Source organism: Syngnathoides biaculeatus, chromosome 18, assembly GCF_019802595.1.
Source record: "Syngnathoides biaculeatus isolate LvHL_M chromosome 18, ASM1980259v1, whole genome shotgun sequence".
NCBI lineage: Eukaryota > Metazoa > Chordata > Actinopteri > Syngnathiformes > Syngnathidae > Syngnathoides > Syngnathoides biaculeatus.
In genome coordinates this window covers 13,852,695-13,874,693 of record NC_084657.1, presented here as the reverse complement: position 1 = coordinate 13,874,693, position 21,999 = coordinate 13,852,695, and the positions used below count along the sequence as shown (strand labels likewise).

General features: G+C 42.1%; 1 protein-coding gene across 3 annotated transcripts in view; it reads right to left on the bottom strand.

The window, feature by feature from the left end:
• cadm1a (cell adhesion molecule 1a) overlaps nt 1-21,999 on the bottom strand; it is a 288,068-nt gene that overhangs the window by 58,546 nt on the left and 207,523 nt on the right. For all 3 annotated transcript variants that reach the window (XM_061804228.1, XM_061804229.1, XM_061804230.1), the window contains exons 2-3: nt 17,617-17,634; nt 847-993 (exon numbers count right to left, since the gene is read on the bottom strand). In XM_061804228.1, the coding sequence (XP_061660212.1) occupies nt 847-993; nt 17,617-17,634 (165 nt within the window). The remainder of the gene's footprint in view (nt 1-846; nt 994-17,616; nt 17,635-21,999) is intronic.

The following is a 21,999-nucleotide window of genomic DNA, read 5'->3' as shown; positions in this document are numbered from 1 at the left end:
GACCCACCAACAAAGTCTCAAAAACCCATGACTTGAAAAGACACGGGCCACCGCCGTTTCAGTGCAATTTTTGCCATTTCAAGACGTTTTTAACGGAAAAAGGAATTATGTCCATTTGAAATTATATTTGGACTGTACATTGCTAAATTGCCAAAACCTTGAATTTTAGTCATTGGGTGAGGGCGGCGCATGATGGCAAATTTTGATGACTGACCAAACCCCCCCCCCCCCAAAAAAAAAAAATACAACAGAAGTTCAGAGTTTTCATTTCAAATATTGGTACTAAAATATTTCAACCTGATACAAATAAAAGTGTAACAATTTGTTCCATGCATTTGGTTAGGCTAATCTTTGTATGTAACTTGTCTTAAATCTTAATTCATCTATTTTAGCTCGACATCCTGGATGCGTCCAACTTGTGTCCAATTTTGTGGGTTGATTCTGTTCCAGACACACTTCAAAATCAGCATAAAGTCTTCCTCGAAGAGTGGGGAGTGATTACCGGCAACCTTTGGTGTTACTGTAATAGTTCCATGTCCTAATATTTTCTGTCCATTAATGAGAGCATACAGTAAATCCTAATCAGAATCCCTAATAGGGGAAGCAAAACACAACAAGGATCTGGTCTGACGCCTGAAGTTTGTTTTTGGTTTCGCGCTGAACTCAGTCAGCAAACTGTGGTTTTTTTTTGGTTTTTTTTTGCAGTGTAATTCAAAATCCAAATTGGCCACTGCAGTGACAGCTTTAAATGAGAAAAGTTCAGAAATGTTTGTCAGCGCTCTGCCGGCCAACACCAAGTAAAAAAACAACAAAAAAACAAAAAACAAAAGTCAAAGTGTCACTTACGCCTCATGTCTCTGAAGTAAATGGTCTGTCTGTTGGGGTTGAGCAGCTGGATGACCGAGTCGTCGTTGTCCTTCACCCGACAACTGATGATGGCCATCTCGCCCTCCACCACCGACACGTTGTCCGTCACCAGGTTCTGGCTCACCACTGGACGCGAGAGACAGCACCGAGATAAGCCCAAACGCAATCGGCGTGAGGAAACAACAAAATTTCAGCCTGTTTAAAAGCATGAAAAAGATTTGTGAGTGTCCAACAAACAAAACAAACAAAAAAAAAGGATCATTCTAAACAAACAAGAGCCCCTATAAAGTTCTCCGTCTTGTTTCTGACAGATTTATGATATCATTGAGCATAGTGTCCACTACTTTAGGTGACATAATTCAGACATTTTTTTTTTATTTTTTGTGTGTGTGCGTTCCAATCTGGAGAAGGCTTGTCGCGAGCGAGAGGGGATAAAAGCCACACGGAATTTGACATCAAGCCTTTATCAAATATGGATAAAAAAAATGTAACTGCGACGGACGTAAGGGGGAAAATACATATAGGCATGAAATTGGAATTGGACGCCGGCTGTGAAAATCCACCCATCCGTGGACTGAATTGTAAAGCCGAGCCAATGAAAACAGACATGGTGGATCGCACCTTGACAAAAATGACTCGGCCACCAATAAGGTGGAGAGAAAGTAAGAAATTATGGAGGACACAGTATGTACAATACGTACAATATATATACACGTGTGTGAGTGTGTGGAATAGGCCCAATCAGGTTGTTTTTCTGCTCAGACTCCAATTTTGTCCAATTCGTGACGACTGCCTTCCACTCAAGTCTGTTTGGGTTGTTAAAAGCGTTGGTTATGCGGCATGAATTGCAGACATCTTGCAAGAATGGATGAACACAATTTGAGTGGCTCAATTTCAGGCATCAGAGGCCCAAAAGAAAATAGATTCATGAAGGGGTGTATTAATTTTTTGGGGCAGAGTCGTCTGTGTTGTTCCTCAATGCTCTCAATTGCCACAAAGGGAGCCGCGCATCCGCTTCAAATGTATTGAAATACTAAAGTCTGTTCTAATTTTTTCGTTTTTTTTTTTTTTTGCTCACCATATATAAAGAAAAACAAAATATATGTGCATGAATGTGAGAATGGCGAAGGGGGAACAGTGAAGAGATAACAAGGGTGGACGACTTCAAATACTTGGTGTCAACGATATAGAGCAATGGCGAGTGTGGTAAGGAAGTGAAGAACCGGGTCCAAGCGGGGTGGAACAGTTGGTGGAAGGTGTCTGGTGTTCTATGTGACAGAAGATTCACCGCTAGACGGAAGGGCAAAGTTCATAAAACAGTGGTGAGGCCGGCCATGATGTAAAGATCAGAGCCGGTGGCACTGAAGAAACGACAGGAAGCAGAACTAGAGGTGGCAGAAATGAAGATGTTGAGGTTCTCGCTTGGAAGTGAGCAGGTTGGATAGGAGTAGAAATGAGCTCTCTAGAGGGACAGCCAAAGTTGGATGTTTAGGACAGAAGGTTCAAGAGAGCAGACTTCGATGGTTCAGACATGTCCGGAGACGAGAGAGTGAGTATATTGGTAGAAGGATGCTGAGGATGGAGCTCCCAGGCAAAAGAGTGAGAGGAAGACCAAAGAGAAGGTTGATGGATGTGGTGAGGGAAGACATGAGGGCAGTTGGGGTTAGAGAGGAAGATGCACGAGATAGGCTTAGATGGAAAAATATGACACACTGTGGCGACCCCTAACAGGCCAAGCCGAAAGGAAAAGAAGAATATACAACCCATTAGGGGTGGCCATCAAAACATGAACACGAGACAACATTCAGTTCTCATTTCAAAGTATTTACGTTTGGATCATGTATACAACGAAACAGATTTTGCCAAGCCAATCACCAGACTTAAACCCTAAAGAGTATGCAGTATACCGGCTAAAGAGGAGACTGAAGGGAATAACACCCTCCATAACATCTGTTGCAATCTCCTAAATAATGACTCCATAACGTCTTAGAGGCTCATTTACATTACATTTCGCAGCGATAACAAGCGTTTCTAATGGCACAGTGATGTATGAAAAGTACCTGCAGAGCTCGTATTCACTACATCATACAAACGGTCGGTCTGGGAAAACGCAAAGAAGATGTGACACCTTGTGAAAAATGAATAAATAACAGCGCGTCTAGGCACCGTTAACAAACGTGTAACATATCTGCTTGAAAATTCTCCTGCATTAAACATTACATTGTGTGTTGCTATTAAGTATTGTTTAGTTTTGTACTGATTAAGCACCGCACTGACATTAATATCACATCATATTATTGGGTAATGTGTCAGGAACGCACTGTTTCAGAATGTTTGTGTCTCAAGGAATTATTGAAACAACACGCAAAGAAATAAACAAACAAAAACTGTGTAATTTATAGCCGATGATTGGCTTGGCCGCACTTTTGATGTCGGCAAATGTACACCAGAGGAACATAAATTACGCGAAAACACTTCAAATCAACACATTCCGTCTTCTACTTTTATTAAAATTTTTTGCCTTTCAGTGAAAGGCATTCATTTAATTAAAGAAGCACAACAACGTGCCTCCCACCAGAACTAAGACCGTGTAAACCGTCAACGAGACAACACTTAACACACAAAAGTCGAACTTCCGCACCAAACGCTGTCAAATTTGGAGCTCGGTGGTAAGTTGATGGAATTAAAATGCTCGAGAGGTCCAAACCATCGTGGCGTGAGGCAATTCAGTGCAACACGTTAGGCCGCCATTTATCCTGAACAGACGTAGAATCACTTGTTTTCTGGCGCACGTGTATATTCGCAACTTTCCCTGTGATAATTTGATGATAAAAGAAAAAAAAAAGACATCTAAAAACTCGATTCCTGTGAAACTGGCAAACTAAAATCCCCGACTGTATAGTTTAGCATCCCAGTGGTATACATTGTGGGTAATTACGTGCTGCTCTTGAATTTGCATGCAACTCGTCCGCTCTCATTTATTGATCAAGCCACGAGAACACTGCTGGGACCGAGCTGTTCGAGGCGTGGGTTCCGTGTCGCGGCTTTCATCTCGGAGCCGACCAAAAAAAAAAAAAAAAAAGAAAAAAATGCTCGCGGAATTAAGCCGCAATCCGGCGTTGAGGAATCAAAACGACTGACCGTTGAATGGGATCGGTGGCAAATGACTCCAAGATTTACCGTTTTCTTGAATCCACAGCGCAAGGAGTCGCGAAAAAAAATGGTATTCGTTTGATTGGTTGACATACCACAAGATGGCAGCAAAGCACTACATTTGTCCAAATGAAACTCGTCAACTGACTGAAACAGTTCTTTGGCACCAAGATACTGTCAAAATACTACTCGAGTCTCACTGCAGCGCCTGAACTCACTTCAACAGGGTTTCTTGGCACCAAGATGTCAGAAGGTGGCGGAAAAGCACGACATTTGTCTAAATGAAGCACTTCAACTGACTTCAACATATTTTCCCAGTACCGGGATACCACAAGTTGGCAGCAAGGCACATTTTTCTAATTGAAGCTCCTCAACTGATTTCAACAAATTTTCTCAGCACCACCGAAACAATAGTGTAATATTGCCCCGGTAACTGGTTGTGTGATGTTCTCTTCTTCGAAAAGAGCTTCCGTGTCAGAAGGGGCGTGTTCGTCTCCCATAGTAGGGCCCACCGCGTGTTTTCATTGGCCAATGTCCGGGGTGACGTCACGGACAGCAGCCAATATGGTGACTTTTCCGCAACTTTGCGCATGGATGACGCGCTCTCCGCTCACATTAATTTTTTCGTATAGAGATTGAAGTGAATAATGTTATATGTCTTTTTCATTACAATATCTATTTTAGAATGTTTACAGGGGTGACACTTGACCTTTAAATAGGTCTGTTTTTATTCCTTTGTTTGTTAATTATTGTATTGGAAAGTATGAATAACGGGCACATCTTGGAAGGTGTCTGTCGATGAAGGTGTGCAATTTGGCATCGATCCCAATTAGGACTGCATGACCACAGGGGAGGCGTGCGCTCTATTTACTTTTTGTAAAGACTGAATTTTTGATACGGCTCTCATTACCGTGTGCCCCGGCGAGTGTGCACGGGTAATTGGTCAAGCTAATAAATGCATGGATGAACACGGGAAACCACCTGGATACCTGCGAGGAGGTTATACATACGTATACATATGAGGCGTAGAAGAGCTGGAGTTCCCATTCCCACATCAAAAAAAAAAGAAAATAGAAAGACAACAAAGCCAGCGGAGAACATGTTCTCAGCCCGAGTGGCTCGCTGCGCTGACTGACAGCTCCAGGAAGCCGAGGAAAAGGTCAAGATCCTTGTACAGGCGGAGTTCTTCAAAGGGCGTCTTGGCGAGGAATGGCCGAGCCTCTCTTCAGCTAATCTGTATGTGACCTTCGACTGTCGGCAGACCTTAAAAGGGAAACGCTAGTCGGCCGGGACTGCGCCGTCACCCGGCAAGTTTTTGGCAGTTTTTTTCAGTTCGAGCGAAGACTCGGCGTCCGTACTGTAAAGCGGACGGCGGGCCGAATTAGCTACGTGGAGGTCAAACAGATTAATGATCCACAATATTCTGTGTAACGTTTGTACAAATGGAAATAAAAAAAATACCGGATTTTCCACACCATAAGGCGCACCTAAAAGCCTTTAATTTTCCCAAAAGCCGACAGTGCGCCTTATATATGGGTGGATATTGAGCCTTTAGTGCAGCTGCATCTAATGGATGCATAACGTAACCACGGCCTCGACTGCAGAGCCTATTCTACGCGCCTTATAATGCGGTGCGCCTTGTATATGAAAAATAGTTTTAAAATAGGGCATTCATTGAAGGTGCGCCTATAATGCAGTGCGCCTTATCGTGCAGAAAATAAAGTAAGAATTATTTACAGTCGTTATTAAATATATTTTAGGCTCAGCTCCAAAATACGAAGCGGAAAAACACCTTCGATTTAAGATTGTACGCATGAAGCTGATTACAAAAATGGATATGATATGGCTGATCGCTCGTTTGCTGGATTGTGGTCGTGGTCCCCAACTAGCTAACGTACCGTTTCGAATCCTCACTAAACATTTTCGGTCACAGCAACCCGACCAATGAAATATTAAAATCAAATTTGGTCCTGTGGCCTGTTTTTGCTTGGCTTTTGAAAATGTAAAGAACAAATGATACAAGGGTTCGTAACTTTGACTATGTTTTTGGTGAATTGTAATTTATTGATTGGGTATTGGCTGGAATTTTATGTTCTGTATTAAAGTTGCGCTAAAGCTAAAAATGGAAAACATGCACCATTTTCATTCCTAACAAACTATGTCTATCATAACAGCGTCTTAATTAATTGTCCCTTCTGAAATCTAGAGAAAGAGCATTTATAAATATTGCCGGCACAGGAAAAACTACACATATTCGCCATGAGCAGATTCCTCTATTTTCTGTTTTTGTGCTAGGCCAAAGCCATGTCTAATTTCAAAGTATTGGTTCAGCGCCATCTTGCGGTCACTTGCTGCCTTAGCTGTGAGGCGGACGTGCTAACCCGCGACCCGCCGTGCTGGCCTGGCCCGGGTTCCAATTTTCCAAATTTTTCCTGGCGGCTGTGACATCACCGCTCCAAGGTAAATTGCATCACTTTGTTTGGCACGATTCGGCCTCCGCCATACAACAACAAAAGGCGGCCAAGAGACTAAACAGCGAGAGGCACAATGGCGCAGATTGGTCACGGCATGAGCAACAACACAAACAAAAGGGGACCATTATTCCACGCGCTACCTTTAAAATGTCACGCAAAATTTAATCGCTTGTAAACACATGACGTGGGATGTGAACGCTGCCGAACAATACGTCCAATTAAGATGAGGTGAGAGCGGATGCTTGACAATAAATAAATACAAATGTAAAATGGAAATGAAATGAAAATGACAGACTGACATGAGGATTAGTGTTTTGTTTTTTGTTTTTCCTATTCACGACAACCCTTTTATGCTTCCGAGCCGTCACACACCCGCCATTTATGCACAAAGCAAACTCGCTTTCCCCCCTCGTCAAAAAAGCAAGCAGCCGAGATGATGACATGCCAAAAAACAGTTTGAGGCCGTTAATATGGCGGCGTTAATTTCCTAACGAGTGTCTTCCTCGCTGTCATGGCGACCATCTGTGTGGCCTAATTGAATATGCGCGCGAGATATGCCCGACATACAGCTGTTATGGAACACGGCGTCGCAAAAATCTTATTAAGTCGGACCCGCGGGCGAGCCCCCCCTGTCGCCCCCCCCTCGTCTCGCAGCCGCCTACGCCTGACAACTTTCATTTTGTTTTGCCACGCCGTGACTTTTTGACACGGGCGGCCGGCGGCTCACGTCTTTGACCCTCTTCAGCGCCACGGGTCAAATATTTGCTGGCCTTTTTTTTTACCGAGGAAAAAAAAAAAAAATCAAATGTCAGCAGAGGAGCAACACGGGATGAACTCTTAAAAAGGGCACACAATTTGAACTGTATCTTATTGTAGGAGTCGGGGTATGGAATGTCTGCAAAAGAAGAACGCAAATCTGGAACAATGTGTGGAAAATTTCTCTAAATTGTTAGCGGGAGGCAAAAATAAGATCGATAATATCACTCAATAAATGAGTACATTTACAAATGATAACGAATTCTGGGAACATAGCATTTCTTGTGTTTTGCTCTAATTTGAGTCTCCTGGAGTTTTTCCAACAGGGGTCTCAAAGTCGTGGCCGGCGGGCCATACGCAGCCCGCGGCACGATATTTTTTGGCCCGCACCTTAATTTGAAAATATAACTTTTATACGAATGGCAATTTTACAGTGTTGTGTGCGGAGCTGGGGATGTAACATCGAGCAGCAACTCTTCCATACAACCACGACACCCCCATGCCAGGAGTCCACAAAAGATTCACTTTGTTGTGTCAAACCCCAATTACGTTCGGATTTTGACATTTTAACGGTCACACAAATGTAAAATGAAATTCAAGGTGGAAGTTGTCCAATTCCGATTGCAACTCTCGATGAGTGAAAAATTAGATGTGAAAATTTCCAGGTGGTGTCACGTTTGCACTACTACTTGTATTTGACTAGCTGTATTAACATTTCTTATTTTTATTTATTTTTTCAGATTATGTGAAGATGACGTATTTCTGACGTGATCAGGAAGCTTCACTCCATAATTTCTTTTGGTAGTCTGATTTATTTGGTTTTAAACGACGCGAACTACAATATACAGCTAACATTTTTAATATCTGTCCAAAAACGTGTTTACGCAAATACAGACGGCGCCAAATGTAAGAGGACGGTCGTTAATTATGCCCAAATGAAACAAAGTTACGCAGGTATGTAATCGCATCATCTGGACGAATCAACCTCGGGCGGTTATTTGCACTATGGGCTGCCATTAAATATTCAGTCCGCAGTTAATCGCATTTAAAAATATGCAATTCCTCAACGAAGGGCGGCACTCTGTCTTTTGGCAATGATTTAATAATCTTGTGTTTTAATTGAATTAGCAAGATGTGATAAATGACATCCAGGTACGAGCACTGCGGGGGGTGGGGGGCGGCACTTGAAAAAAAATATCATTGGGCATGCTGTAGCTTTTTAATGTGATAAGTTTTTTTTTAAAAAGATATATATTTACAAAAAAAAATTGGGAGTTTTTTTGTGAGTTTTGAACCGATCTTGCTTAAGTAGAGCCCCCCCCCCCCACTCACGGAGGAAGCCTCACCTCCGATGTCGCTGGCCGAGCTCTTTAAAAAAAAATCCCGGAATACCCACAGAGACAACACCTCCCACTCAGACGTGTCACCGTGATGAATTACGAGTCGAAGTCGGACACGAATCAATCAAGGAGGATTTGCTGCGCGCGGCCATTCTGCACTCGCGCAATGGCTGGTGTCGAGAGGGCTTCCGGGCAAAATATAATATTTTGTCTTACCGATTGCTCTTCTTGAAAGAGCAGCAAACTACGGTGCTGTTTGTTTGAGGAAATTCCGTATCCAGCTTTTGCTTTTCTGCATGCTTAAGAAAGTGTTTCCAGTAATTAGAGTCACGAATATTCTGCTGCTACGATACTCCTTCCTGCAAAGTCCACTTAGCACTTCTTTTTCCTTCTGTTTAGTGATTTTGCACATCAACACACAACTTTTTACGATGAGTTTTATTTCTAAAAAAAATTTTTTTTTAAATTTTCAGATTTTTTTTGACTGTCTCCCTTTGGATTGGATATTGCTTTCTTCATGTCATAATAAACAAAAATGTTCAAAACTTAGTTAAAAATGTCTTCATTTAAAATTCCAAAGTGCTTTGTTTAAAATAAATATATATATATTATAAATATAATAAATATTTCAAAAGGGATGATATCATTTCTGGCTTAATGTGACGCAGACATATTTTAACTTCCTATGGTCACGAGAACTTCTTTAGATATTTGCAGCCATGTAGTCCACCTAAAATGACCTTAATGACGACATCCAAATTGATATTTTATTTCATCTGCAATATTAGCTGGAATAAGCTCCAGAACTCCCATAACCCTTGCATCATAATAAACAAAAATGTTATAAACTCAGAGTTTAAAAAAAATGTCTTCATTTAAAATTCCAAAGCGCCTTGTTTAAAAAATAAATAAATAAATAAATAAAATATATATATATTATAAATATAACAAATATTTCGAAAGGGATGAGCTCATTTCCGTGTTAATGTGACGCAGACATATTTTAACTTCCAATGGTCACGAGAACTTTAGATATTTGCAGCCATGTATTCCACCTAAAATTATCTTGATGAGGACATCCGAATTGATATTTTATTTTATATGCCATATTAACTGGAATAGGCTCCAGAACTCCCATAACCCTTGTGAGAATAGGAGGCTTAGTAAATGGACATGGATATTTCCAAAAAGTACACTCATTACAAGACACAAAAATAATTACAGTTTGCTACAATGTAAAATATTTAATGAACAGCTTGTATGACGCAAAGCCAATATTGTCCAAAATACTGGCAACAAAAGTGAGTACACCCCTAAGTGAAAATGTCTGTCAACTTCTCCCCGTTTTGTTTCGCTTTGTATTCATTTTGTCTGTAAGGTTCCAGTAGGGTCCACGGCAAGACTCATGAAAACTAAGAAAGATCCATTTTTATTTCCTCCAGAAAGATTTGTATGAATACTTAACGATCAATCATGGGCCGGTCTCACTTCAAATGTGATCGTTTTCAAGATCTCGGGTATTTTCTGCAAGGTTCCAGGTGGAACGGAGACCCCGGCTGAGACTACAAACTCTTCATATTCATATTGCACTCAAACGAGTGTTGCTTTATACATCAGGCCTGCTCCCCGCAAAGTGCTTCAAGGAGAGGCGCCCCGTGGCACTCGGATACCACGAGAGGGATGCGGGTAAGATGCCGCAGTGTCCTCCAGCTGCTCACACCCCACCCGTTCCTCCACCGCAGTCGACAACACCGGATTTTTCTTTCTCCGGTCCCCTCCCCATCTCCCCCCCACCCCACCTCGGAACCCCGTTTTCCTTCCGTTGACCCATACCTCCCCCTGCCTTCTCTGCCACGTTAGAACTTAGCGTGGACGCGTTGGCGGTTGATTCAGAGGAGTGCGGTGTCAACATGAGACGTGACTCAAGCGTGGCGAACGTGAAAACGCGCAAACACACACGTCCGCCCACCACTCAAGCCATCTTGACTCCACCTCCCGCTTCCACGTGACGCTCTATTTTCTTCATCATTAGCGACATTGCATCCTTTTTCTATTCCCTGTACAATGTACCATCAAGCCCAGTGATCGTAACAGATGGGATGTGGTAGTATCAGAATAGACCATTTTATTGCAGTACTCTGACATTCTGCAATTTTGTCCTGGAGTCTGAACCACGTATTACGTGTCGTCTGTCTCAGACGTTTATATATATATTTTTTTTAAATGTCAGATGTCAGATATTTAAAGTACTACATCAAATGATTGAAGTAAATGTCTTTTGCGGAGCTGATCATTGATTCGATTGGTGAATTATGACAGCCGATCAGCATAAAATACTTATTATCGGCCTATAGACGCGACACGAAAATACGTCTCCCAGAGTTTCAACCTTTAGAAGGTGATAATAAATGAAAGTATGTGGAAAAATTAGATAAACTTGTTGCCGGATATGTTCTCAATCAAGAATAAATCCCACATAGTGATGAAGCCACTCAAATTTTTTCAATACAAATACCAACATTTAAATAAATGACCCGTGGTTTTACACAAACTCGCATTAATTCACTATGATTGAAAAAAGAAAAAGACAGCGAAGCGTGTTGCGGCCACACGTTAAACCTTGGTAAACCTCACCGTGACAGACGATTTTTTTTTTTTTTAAATATGCATTGTTCCCAAATGAGTGCCATGCGTATTTAAAAAAAGAAAATAATAGGATAGGCTTCAGCACCCGTACACGGAAGCGCGTTGCGGCCACGTTAACCTACGTAAACCTCTCTGCGACAGACGGTTTATTTTCTTTTTTTTAAATACACATTGGACTCATTTAAGAACAACGCATATTTAAAAACAACCCAAAAAAATGTCTGTCGGGGAGAGGTTTACCGAAATTTAACGTGTGGCTGCAACACGCTTCCGTGTACGTTGGACTCCGTCTTTTTTTTTTTTTTTTTTAAACGCATTGTTCTCAAATGAGCTAACTTGGCATGATAAATACTTCTTGGTAATTTGAGATGGAGAATAATTCCTACCTGAAATGAAGCGATCGGTACACAGGCGTGTGTGTATTTTGGTTGGGCACCATCCATCACATTTAATTGCCGAAATCCATCGATATTTTGTGGTCTTTTCAGATGGTACTCCATAGAATGATCTCTTTGAATATCCGTCTCGTCTGTTGTGACAACCAACAGCACAACAAGTCTCGGGTAATGTCAATATTCTCCTCCGGTTCAATGTCTGCCACAATGTCGAGCGGCTCTGTTTGACCGGCAATATGGCGCCGGGAAAATGGTGATGTCACGTGCGCGAGCTCCATACCGATCAAGCCAATCAGGTCGGTATGAAGTCAACTCTTACCTGGTTCTCTCAGTCACTGGGTTTTATGATTTAAAAATAGGCAGAGGAATTATTTCAAACTCCCGTGCCACACAGGAAAATTCTCCCAGCTCAAAGTCAGACAGATCCACCATTATTCAAGGCCATGCAGACGAATAGGACAGTTGTTTTAAAAAAAAAAAATGTTTTCATAATGTGTAATTACTGTGCAGTATTGGCACCGTGTAAGGTCAACGGATCTCATTCCCAATCAATTGCCGACATTTGCCACAGTCGTTCCCTGAGATGGCTGTGCAATTTCATGTGGGTGTGGCCTTCCGAGATGCGAACCGGGCAATCGGAACGCTGGAAACGGCAAGCACCAATTTGCTTGCGTCTGTCGCCCTTCTGTTCCGGAGAGGACGACGAAGGAAAGGCTCAAATTGCATCCCGCGATGCTGACGGATAAAGATAGACGGCTTAACAAACAAGATTTATATCAGCCCCACGTAAACGAGCCGGGGCGTCTTTAATATTCCGGACTGGCTGCCCCTTTTCATGGGAGGTGGGCGGTGGGCATCTGGTTATCATAATACGCTAATAAAGTACAAAATGCTTTCAAGGCATCCAACTGAAGGTTACAGGCAGAGGCGGGCTGCTGCGGCGCATCCGCTACCTTGCGTTTTTTTAAGCGCGTCAAGACGGTTGCAACAGGCCAAATAAACAACGGTGACGGGAAGGAGGCGGTGTGCGGACGCAGCGGGGCTTTGCGCTAATTAACGGTCAACAACACGGTGCCCCTGGACGCTGTCAGCGGTCCCGCAGTGGAAGACACCATGGGAAAATACAGCAAGTATATTTTTGGTAAATTGGGAGGAGTGTCAGAGGCCTGCTGGGGGATAACACGCAAAAACAGGTTTTGCTGTTAGTGTAACCGTATTGGACAAGCTGTCAATGCGAGCTGAAGTGATTTCGCAGAGCTGCAGCTTCCGTTTTTTTTGGGGTGGGGGTGGGGGAGAGCATCACTTGAGCTTAGGGAAGTCGCTTTAGTCATAGCGTGTTAGTGAAACTGCCATCCGACCCCCTTCTTCACACACCTCCATCGATTGGCACCGGAGAATCCTTTCACACCCTCCACAGAGTGGAGAAATATAAAACCGTAACACCGCTTGAGTGATTATTTTTCTTTCCACAAAATACTCTCCTGGCTTAATGGGGGCAACCATTTCATGCTTCATAACGAGGACAAAGAGGTGTGCTGGGGGGGCTGTGCCTCAACCATTAGCCGCCAAGCTTCTGACGGGGAGTTTCAAAGTTGGAGTTCATGCCGACTCGACACGGAACGTTTGAGTTGAGAAAATGTCCGATTCGAGTCCACGGTGGGATACATTCTGATGCGTCGTCACACGACATGTCAAGAGGTGTTAGCCACCAGCTAGCCTGCATGCTAAAAGGCTTGGGCAGAGCAATAATGACTGCGTAACGCCCAATTGCACCAGATAATCGCTGATGTCAACAAAGGCACTCGAGCTTTTACATAATTTGGGCAAATGGAACTCAAAAATAATTTTACGTCACACGTTTTTCAAGGATACCGCTTTCTGACTGTGGATCATTTGGGCCAATTTCCTCGTAGGTTTTTTTCATAATCCAAAAAACCCTGGAATTAAACTCAAATGGCCAACTTCCTCTTCAATTCTGGGATTTTTTTCATGCAACCTTTCATAAAAGACACATCCAAAAATTTCTCATCCATTGATAAATATGGTCGTCGTATCCCCCAATTCCCAGGGGGTGCTCCTGACCGTGTTTTTAAATCCGACAGAGGATACATCCATCCATCCATTTTCTTGGTTGTTTATCCTCACAAGGGTCGCGGGAGTGTTGGAGCCTATCCCGGCTGTCAACGGGCAGGAGGGTGGGGCACACCCTGAACCGGTTGCCAGCCAATCGTAGGGCACATCGAGACAAACAGCTGCACTCACAATCACACCTAGGGGCAATTTAGAGTGAACCATTAATGTTGCATGTTTTTGGGATGTGGGAGGAAACTGGAGTGCCTACCCGGAGAAAACCCACGCAGAACATTCAAACCCCACATAGGGAGGGCTGGGATTGAACCCGGCGTCCTCAGAACTGTGAGGCCAAGTACCAGCTAGCAGGATACATGCTCTGACAATAATTGATGCATTTTTAGACATGTTGAATCACCCCCAAAAAGGGACCCCTTGCAAAAAAAAAAAAACTAATAAATTTTATTTATATATATATATATGAAAAAGCTCCAAACCACTGTGTGAAAAAAGATCACTGCCAGAGAACATGTGAATGATTTAGCTGTTAATGTGTGTTTGTGTGCTCAGAGAGGTGCTCTGGGCACACACGGATAAGCCTGGCCACGCCAAAACCCCACCACGGTCCTCCGTTGTCCTGACTTCTATTGATCAGCATACACGGCAAACATGGTTGCAGTTGACTGCGGTGACAGGTAAACTCAGGAAGCGCTGAGTAAATGTGTTGCTGTATTGTTTTTACAAAAAAAAAAAAATGGCATCCAATATTTTTAAACAGGGATGCCTGCATCACTGTAAGCAACGCCGCCCGCCTGCCTCAAATTTATGAATAATCCCTTTTTATTTTTTTTAAATGTGTTTTTCCTTTTGTTGTTGTTGTCGTATTTCTCAGAAAGTGCCAGTGAGAAGAGCTCGATGCAATAAAAGGAAACGGATCTCGGAGGAAAAGACAACCCCCCCCTCAAAGAAATGCTTCGTTTGATTGCGTTAGCCTGTGGGGGGAAAAAAAACTTAAAAATTAACACAGGGGTGCCTTAACTTGCCACTGGAAATCATTCGTACCTCAGATCATCTTTTCGTTGTGAACTGAATGAAAATGTCCCTGTCCCCATAACAACTAATAACTAATAACTCATAATTACAAATGTTACAGTACTTACGCAGCCCAACAATGTGTTTTATAATGACAGCGTGCTTTATTTAGCAACACAGTCTGGGCAATGTAGAGCAAAGACGAGCTAGACATGCTGCTTATGTTTCGTTTCGTTATTATCGGCAAAAGTTAAAAAAGAAATGCTGTTGTTTTATGATACAATGACTGTCGGAGTATGTGAATAATAGAAGAAAAAGTGGTGAAACTGGATGAGATTTTCTCTTTTCCGAGTGGGAAAGGTCTGGTCTGGTGTTCACCTTGGGACAGCCTGATCCAGGATGAAAGCACAGACAAATACAGTGCAAAAAAAAGCTAATTCTGTATTTTAAATATAGGAGGCAACATAACATTAACCTTAAAAAAAGTTTGGGAACATCAAAGTAGATCTTGGATTAAAAAAAAAAAAAAAGTCTGGGCACCACTGGTCTTAACAAAAAGGGGAGATGGAGTCCAGCCTCAGTCGATGATTTAGTTTCTGCAGCCAACCGACCTTCCCGGTATTCCAATGCCCGAGATGCCCCTGATGGACTGGTCTCGGTCCATCCAAACCAAGCGGTGGTCGAGAGTGTGGTTGGGGGTGGGGGTCACGTGGGAGATCGCTGGCTTTTCAAGTGTAATTCATGCACATATAAATAACTGTCACTGGGGCGGCTAATTAGATTAAAAAGCTTGGCGGAGTGGGGGAGCTGAGCTATGACTTGATTTACTGCCTGAGGAAATACATATTTCTATTTATTTCTGTTTCCATTCATTTGCTGGATTGGAGTTAGAATGCACACAAACTTTACTTGAAACTTGTTTCAATGGGTTTTTTCGAAAAACGAGAGCAGGAGCGAGTCACAACGTTACTGCGCCTGTACTTGGAGGCTAATGACGGGCAAGACCGTACCTAACAATACAAGTGGAAAAAAATAATATTGCATGTTTTTGGGATGTCGAAGGACAAATTTGACATCGATAAACAAATAAAACATAAAAGTGGTGCCAAAACATGTACATCTTGAATCACTTGAATACAATGACATTTAACAGTGACAGCCTGAAAATGTATTTCAACGGGTATGCATATGACTCAGTATTGTACTTCATAAAAAACAGTTATGACATCATATGAATAGAATTAAAAATAAACAGACAAAGTGCTGCTCTTGGTTTGGGTGCCCACCTTTTCCAGACAGACAGACAGAAGGATATACCATTCATTCATTTTAACTCCTCTCAGCTGAGCTCAGAGCAGCACTAGAGGGTAAAGACCATGTGACTGGAAGTAGTTTTATATTGCATGTCTGCATGTGCTGCCACATTTTTTGTAATCTGTCATGAGGATGAAGCTAGTAGATCAAAATGGTAAGGTATCCAATTGTTTCAAATTCGTAAGCTGCTGTACTCACTAATCTTAAAAAAAAAAAAAAAAAAAATGGATGGCTATTTGGCCACCAAAACTGAAGTCACCATCCCCCATCTTGATACTCCCAAAACAACCATGCTGACCTGTGCGTTAATCGCCAGTTTCGTGGCTGTGAGAAAACATTCCACAGGTAAGTTAAAAAGATTTACTTTGACACTGTTAAAGTTTGCTTGTAAAGGTTTTTTTTTAATTTTCTGCTGAGCTTAATTCATTTGAACAAAGTTTCGTTTACAGTTGTTGTTTTTCACTGTTCACTCTCCGCTTCACCTTTATAGGCCGACGGTTTTTCGCGAAAAAGCGATGTCAATATTTTCCCAAACCTCATCAGTAGTTAAGCAAGAATACCCATTTTCTGTGAATTTTTTGATGAATTCCATAACACAGAACTCTGCAAATTGAATTTGATTTTCAAATGCAAGGAAACAAGCTTCAATTTTCTGTCTGAAATTGGACGTTGCAGAGACAACAAATGAACTTTTAGTGTTTAGCGTGTATTTTCCCATTGAGAGTCCTTACTTACAAAAATATATCGAAATGATTGACTTAAAATTTTATGTTTTTGAGACAAAAAATGCTTAGTTTTTTGCTATGTTATGACGATAGTGCTTCACAGCGTATTTTGGGAAAAGTTAACAGGTCACGGAAATCGGGCCCTGGGTAATATGCAAGCTTTCTTGGTTGTCACGGTGTTCTATGTCGTTCCTTTGCATTTCACCTTTTTTAGTTTACCAAGTCTCAAATTAAAAATCCTTCATGTTACCAGAACTGAAAAAACGTCAAGCTCAGACAACCAGTTTTAATTCTACATGCCAAACTTTGAGAAAAATCCTGCCTTAATCCAACCTGAAAAAACAAATGTCCTTCACACGTTTTGGGAGTACCAAGATGGCGGCCAACTGACTTCAACCAGTCGACATACCGCTCAATGTGTCGGTGCTATCCAGCCTTTTTTTTTTGAAGAAGAAGAACTTGAAGCTTTTTTAGTGCTCTTGTCTCAAGTCTACGTTGGCAAGTCAAAGCAGATTAACTCTCCAGACAGCTCGTCTCTCGAAAAACTCGAAACTAACTCATATTTCAAGGCTCCAGTGTACAGTAGTTAAAATAAAACTGATAATAGCTAGACAAAATAGCTAACGTAATTAAAATCAGATCATGTAAAGATAGTGTACACTGGAAATAAAAAGACATTTTATGTAATGCTAAAGAAAAACTGCAATAATGTGGAATAATGGGGAGATGGCTGTTGGAAAATAGAGAACAGACACAAACATGGTGATGAAAATGAGTGGAAAAAAAGAGATGAAAAAAGGCCAACTTTGAGAGAATGTAAGAAAATTTAATGGACTGAACCTACCTGGGATCTGTTCAGCTCCTGCATTGGGGGGAAACAGAAAGGCAAGTTAGCTTTCAGAGATTTAAGGTCACTTCTATAGAGGCTCATGCTGTTATCATATACAGTAAATAAAATGAAATGCAGGGGGGGGGGGGGGGGGGAAACGAGATTTCTTGCTGTTTTGCTGCGGAAAATGCAAATGCTTCATCGTTAAAAGCTTATTAGACAGATGGGGGCTCGTTGACCTCTGAATGTAAGCAGAGTTTTAAATAAAAGGGGGTTATACAAGAGTCGCCTATAAATTGAAAGCGAATATTCACTTTATTGCAGTATTTTTGGAAAAATGGCAAGAATGGAGGCACACGGGACGGAATGTAAACGTGGCATAGCTCCCCTCAGCATAAAAGTAGAACATTGTGGAGAGACGATGGTAGAATGTTTTATGTACTGCTTTTTTTTTTTTTTTTTGGTTAGCAACAAAGTTCAAAGAGGCTCAACAGGTAATCCTGTAATTAATTCACTCCTGTGGACATTTATGTATATTCCATAAACTGGAATGCAACTGTTGACCGCCAAAGACGAATGTATGTGTGTCCCTGTTGTGAGAAAAGATGACGCAGGTCATTGAGTGAATGGCAAGTCATCAAGGTAAATCTGGTAAAAGATGCAGAAACCGACGCTTGCTAGGTTCGGTGGTCACCTGGTCACAAAACGCAAATTGAAAGTTTAATTGAATTGCTCTAAAACAGCTGGAAATGTGGGGGAACTCTGAATATGCTTTCAGTAGGAGTGCAGATACTTGAGTAAAAAAATTAGAGGTAATAGTAGAAGTAGTGGTCAGATAAATAAATACCCCAGTAAATGACAACTACGTGAATACCTGAAGTACAGAAACAAAGTATGTTCTTGGTTACTTCCCATCGCCGCAAATATCACTCGTACGGGAACAGCCTCGGAACAAAACGACAGCGTTGGCCCAAGTGGGCAGCGAGATGCCTACTATGCAGCGGCTCCTGATTCGAGAACCTAGTTCCTCTTCGACCTCAGCCGACGTTCAATCACGATGATATTGTTATTAGCAGAGTCAGCGAGGCTGCGGGGCTACAACTGAGCGGAGGTGTTCGAAATGAGGGCGGAGAGAGTTCTGGAAGTATGGCACTTAAATGACATCTAAAGCACTAGTAACTTGTATGGCGTGTCCTCGTTCTATGATGGCGTTTCGAGGCTAAACCTTACCCTCACAAATACATGATCAATCTAATCTATTTTTCAAATACCTCAAAGACTCAGATGACTGAGCAGCATTTTATTGTCAAGTCAAAAACAAAAACAAAATGTATAAATTGGTTCAATTATCTGAAGGCACTAATGTATTTGTATTTTTGGGGGGGTTCCGGCCTGTTTCAGATTTCAACGTAACAATTGAGAGAACATCTGCAATTTTTTACACACAAACATGATTATGTCAAAGCCAGACTCGAAAACAGATTGACAGCATTGATGCAGATTAACATGAGCTCAAAATGTTAGCTTCTCCAGAACAACATACTTGATACTTCGATGAAGTTGACTTGAACGTTTGTGTTGCAACAGTAATTGGCGAGTGGAATATATATATATGTATATTTTGAAATGTTTTACACTTCACAGTTCACAGTCGCCTTTTAAGATTGTAAACATATAGCTCCGCCCACAGTTGTCCTGGTAACGTAAGCCGTTACGACGGGCTGGATACATGCTTTAATTGTTGAAAAAAAATGTATTCTACAGCTCCGTATTAAAAACAACAGCTGGAAACCACTTGCCTTGCACTTCGCTGAAACCAGATATTAGGATTGGCATTCAATCGACAAAAGACCTCAGCCCCCGGTTGCATAAACTGACAAACTCAAACGCTGTGGCCTCCCCCCCCACCTCCATCCTCCCTCGCCCAAGTTTAAGTATAGCAAGCAATAATGTGTTGATTAAATCTGCGATCAGCTGCCTAAGGGGCATGAAATTGGACATGATGAGTGTGGCACATTAAAAACTAATTATCAATAGCACCGATCCAATTGTCTTTCCCTTAAACCAGTCAGGGCGGTAAATCAAGTGTGGCGAATGGAACACGGTGTATCGCTATCAGCTCTGGGTTAACAAGCTTACCTGTATTCTGGTGGCTTCAACACATATTCATATTGTCATTTCATTACCGAGCAAGGTTGCACTTCCTGCCGCCGACAAAACAAGCAATGTTCTTGAGCTTACCATAGCCTAGTATAACTAGACGATATTGAGTCATTGCGTGTTGTCAAGTTAGATTTCCCTTTTGGGGAGATTTATTTGACGCGAATAAATCTCCTCCGTACTCGGTCCCCCCCCCCCCCCCCAGGTACTTATTTACTAACTAATTGGCTACATTTACAGATGAAGTCAAGGCAGCTTGTTGGTTTCAATGGAAGACAAAGCTCAAATGCAATTTGAATCTTTTAGCGGCAAGCGGATGAATCATTGCACATCCTTGCCATTGAACCCCGGAGCCCGAACCTGTCAGGTTGGCCCCAAACCCTCCCCAAGCGCCATCACCAACCAAATCCGACTTTTGGCGCGGTAAGTTTTGGGCTAACTTGGATGTTCTGACTTTTCTTTCCCTGGTCCAGCAAGCCATAAAACCTAGATTGTTGGATAACTAGCACCCAAAATTAGCATCAGATTCAACTTTTGAGGGGTTTATTGATTAACCAGCGACCCAGTTTCAAATAGTAACTGTAAAAAAACAGGTTCTGCCAAAGCCCCAAACTATTCCGGCGGGACATAAAGCCTTCCGAACCCACACTGTGCAAGGACTGAGCATTCAAAACTGTCACTGAATCTAATATTTGTTGGTGTTCTACTAAGATTTGGCTCATTTCCACACAACTTTGGGAAAGGGTCTTGGATAATAGTGACGTTTTCTTTAAAGCCGCCTCATACAATTCACAGAACTGAGAATCGAGTTAGGATTGCATAAATTTGGCGGGTGTCCGCCATCTATTCACTTCTCGCCGGCGAGACGATCTCCCGAAGAAAAATTTCCCAACAAAAGGTCAGTAATAGTGTGGACACTTTGCGGATTAATTAAGTGGACTGAAATGAGACATTCTCTGTTTTCAGTTGCTGTTCTGAGCAGTTCTGAAGGACTGCTTCCGACCGTGTGGTTGCTATGAGACTTGCTTGCAGGACTGTTTATGAACTGGCCTCTCGCAAAAAAAAGGGATTTCAGCTCTGGCATGTGCTGAGCTGTAATGCGGCTGTCACTTGATGTAACCTAAGAGGTATAAACATAGTCTAAACCCCCAACTCCCGCCTGTTTACCATTGGAAACACCCCCCCCCCCCCCCAGTGCTGCCTACCCATCCATGCTTCGTTTTACCTCTGGCTGTCTCTGCTACACAGCGATTAGAACGCCAGGGTCTGTCCCACCGATAAGGCCGAGAAACCCGCTTTGTAGCCTCCCTCGACCGGCAGCACACTTCAAACAACCACGCGTGCCTTGACCGTGCGGGGCAGAACTGAGAACCAAGTCAACGCAATAAAAGCACCGTTTGTGACAGTTAAACTTTATGCATCAAGCTGCTTCTTACTGCTAACATTTTTGCATGCTTGTTTACAATCCCATCTGGCGGATTGTGTACACTCAAAGTGTTACGCAAATGATTGCGCTCATGAGCTGCAGTTCATTAAAAAAAAAAAAAAAACATTTGTCCAAATGTCCCAAAACAATCTTCACAAATGATGTGCTTCAACTATTTTCACCCTCAATTCACTGACAATTTAAATATCCAGAATTGAAACGCGATCCACAACAGATAGTTCAAACAAACTTCAGTCATTTTTCTACCACTTTAAAATTCCTCGCACAAACTTGGCTTTTTTTTTTTTTGGAGTAATGTGGCATACCAAAGGTGATTTTAGAGGGGGAAGACAGCAGAAAGCCGTGACCGGTGCTTAATGAAGCCCTAACAGCAGGAATTTCAAAAAGGACGCACCGCCCCAGGAACGGGGATTTTAATCGATTCATTGATTGTTCAGAATTAATAAGATGTGTGGAATTAATTGTGTCTTCAAAGTGATGCAGCAAAAACGGAGTCCACTTTAGTCTCAGTCCGACGGTCTCGATTTGCTTGCAGTATGAATGAAATACCCTTTTCTTTGAAGAAAATATCACCAATACCTGCGCTTACTTCCGCCATGTTTTGCAACCTATCTGAGTACAGTGTTTCCTTTATTCATTTCCTACTCTCAGTGACGCTAAATACGGTATGTTAATTACAACTTGAAACGGTAACACGAACCGCCATACATTGGATCACATTTAATTGGCTGACAGTTTCATCTCTACCCCGCTACGGCGATGTTATTATTCTCGATACGACACCAGTACCA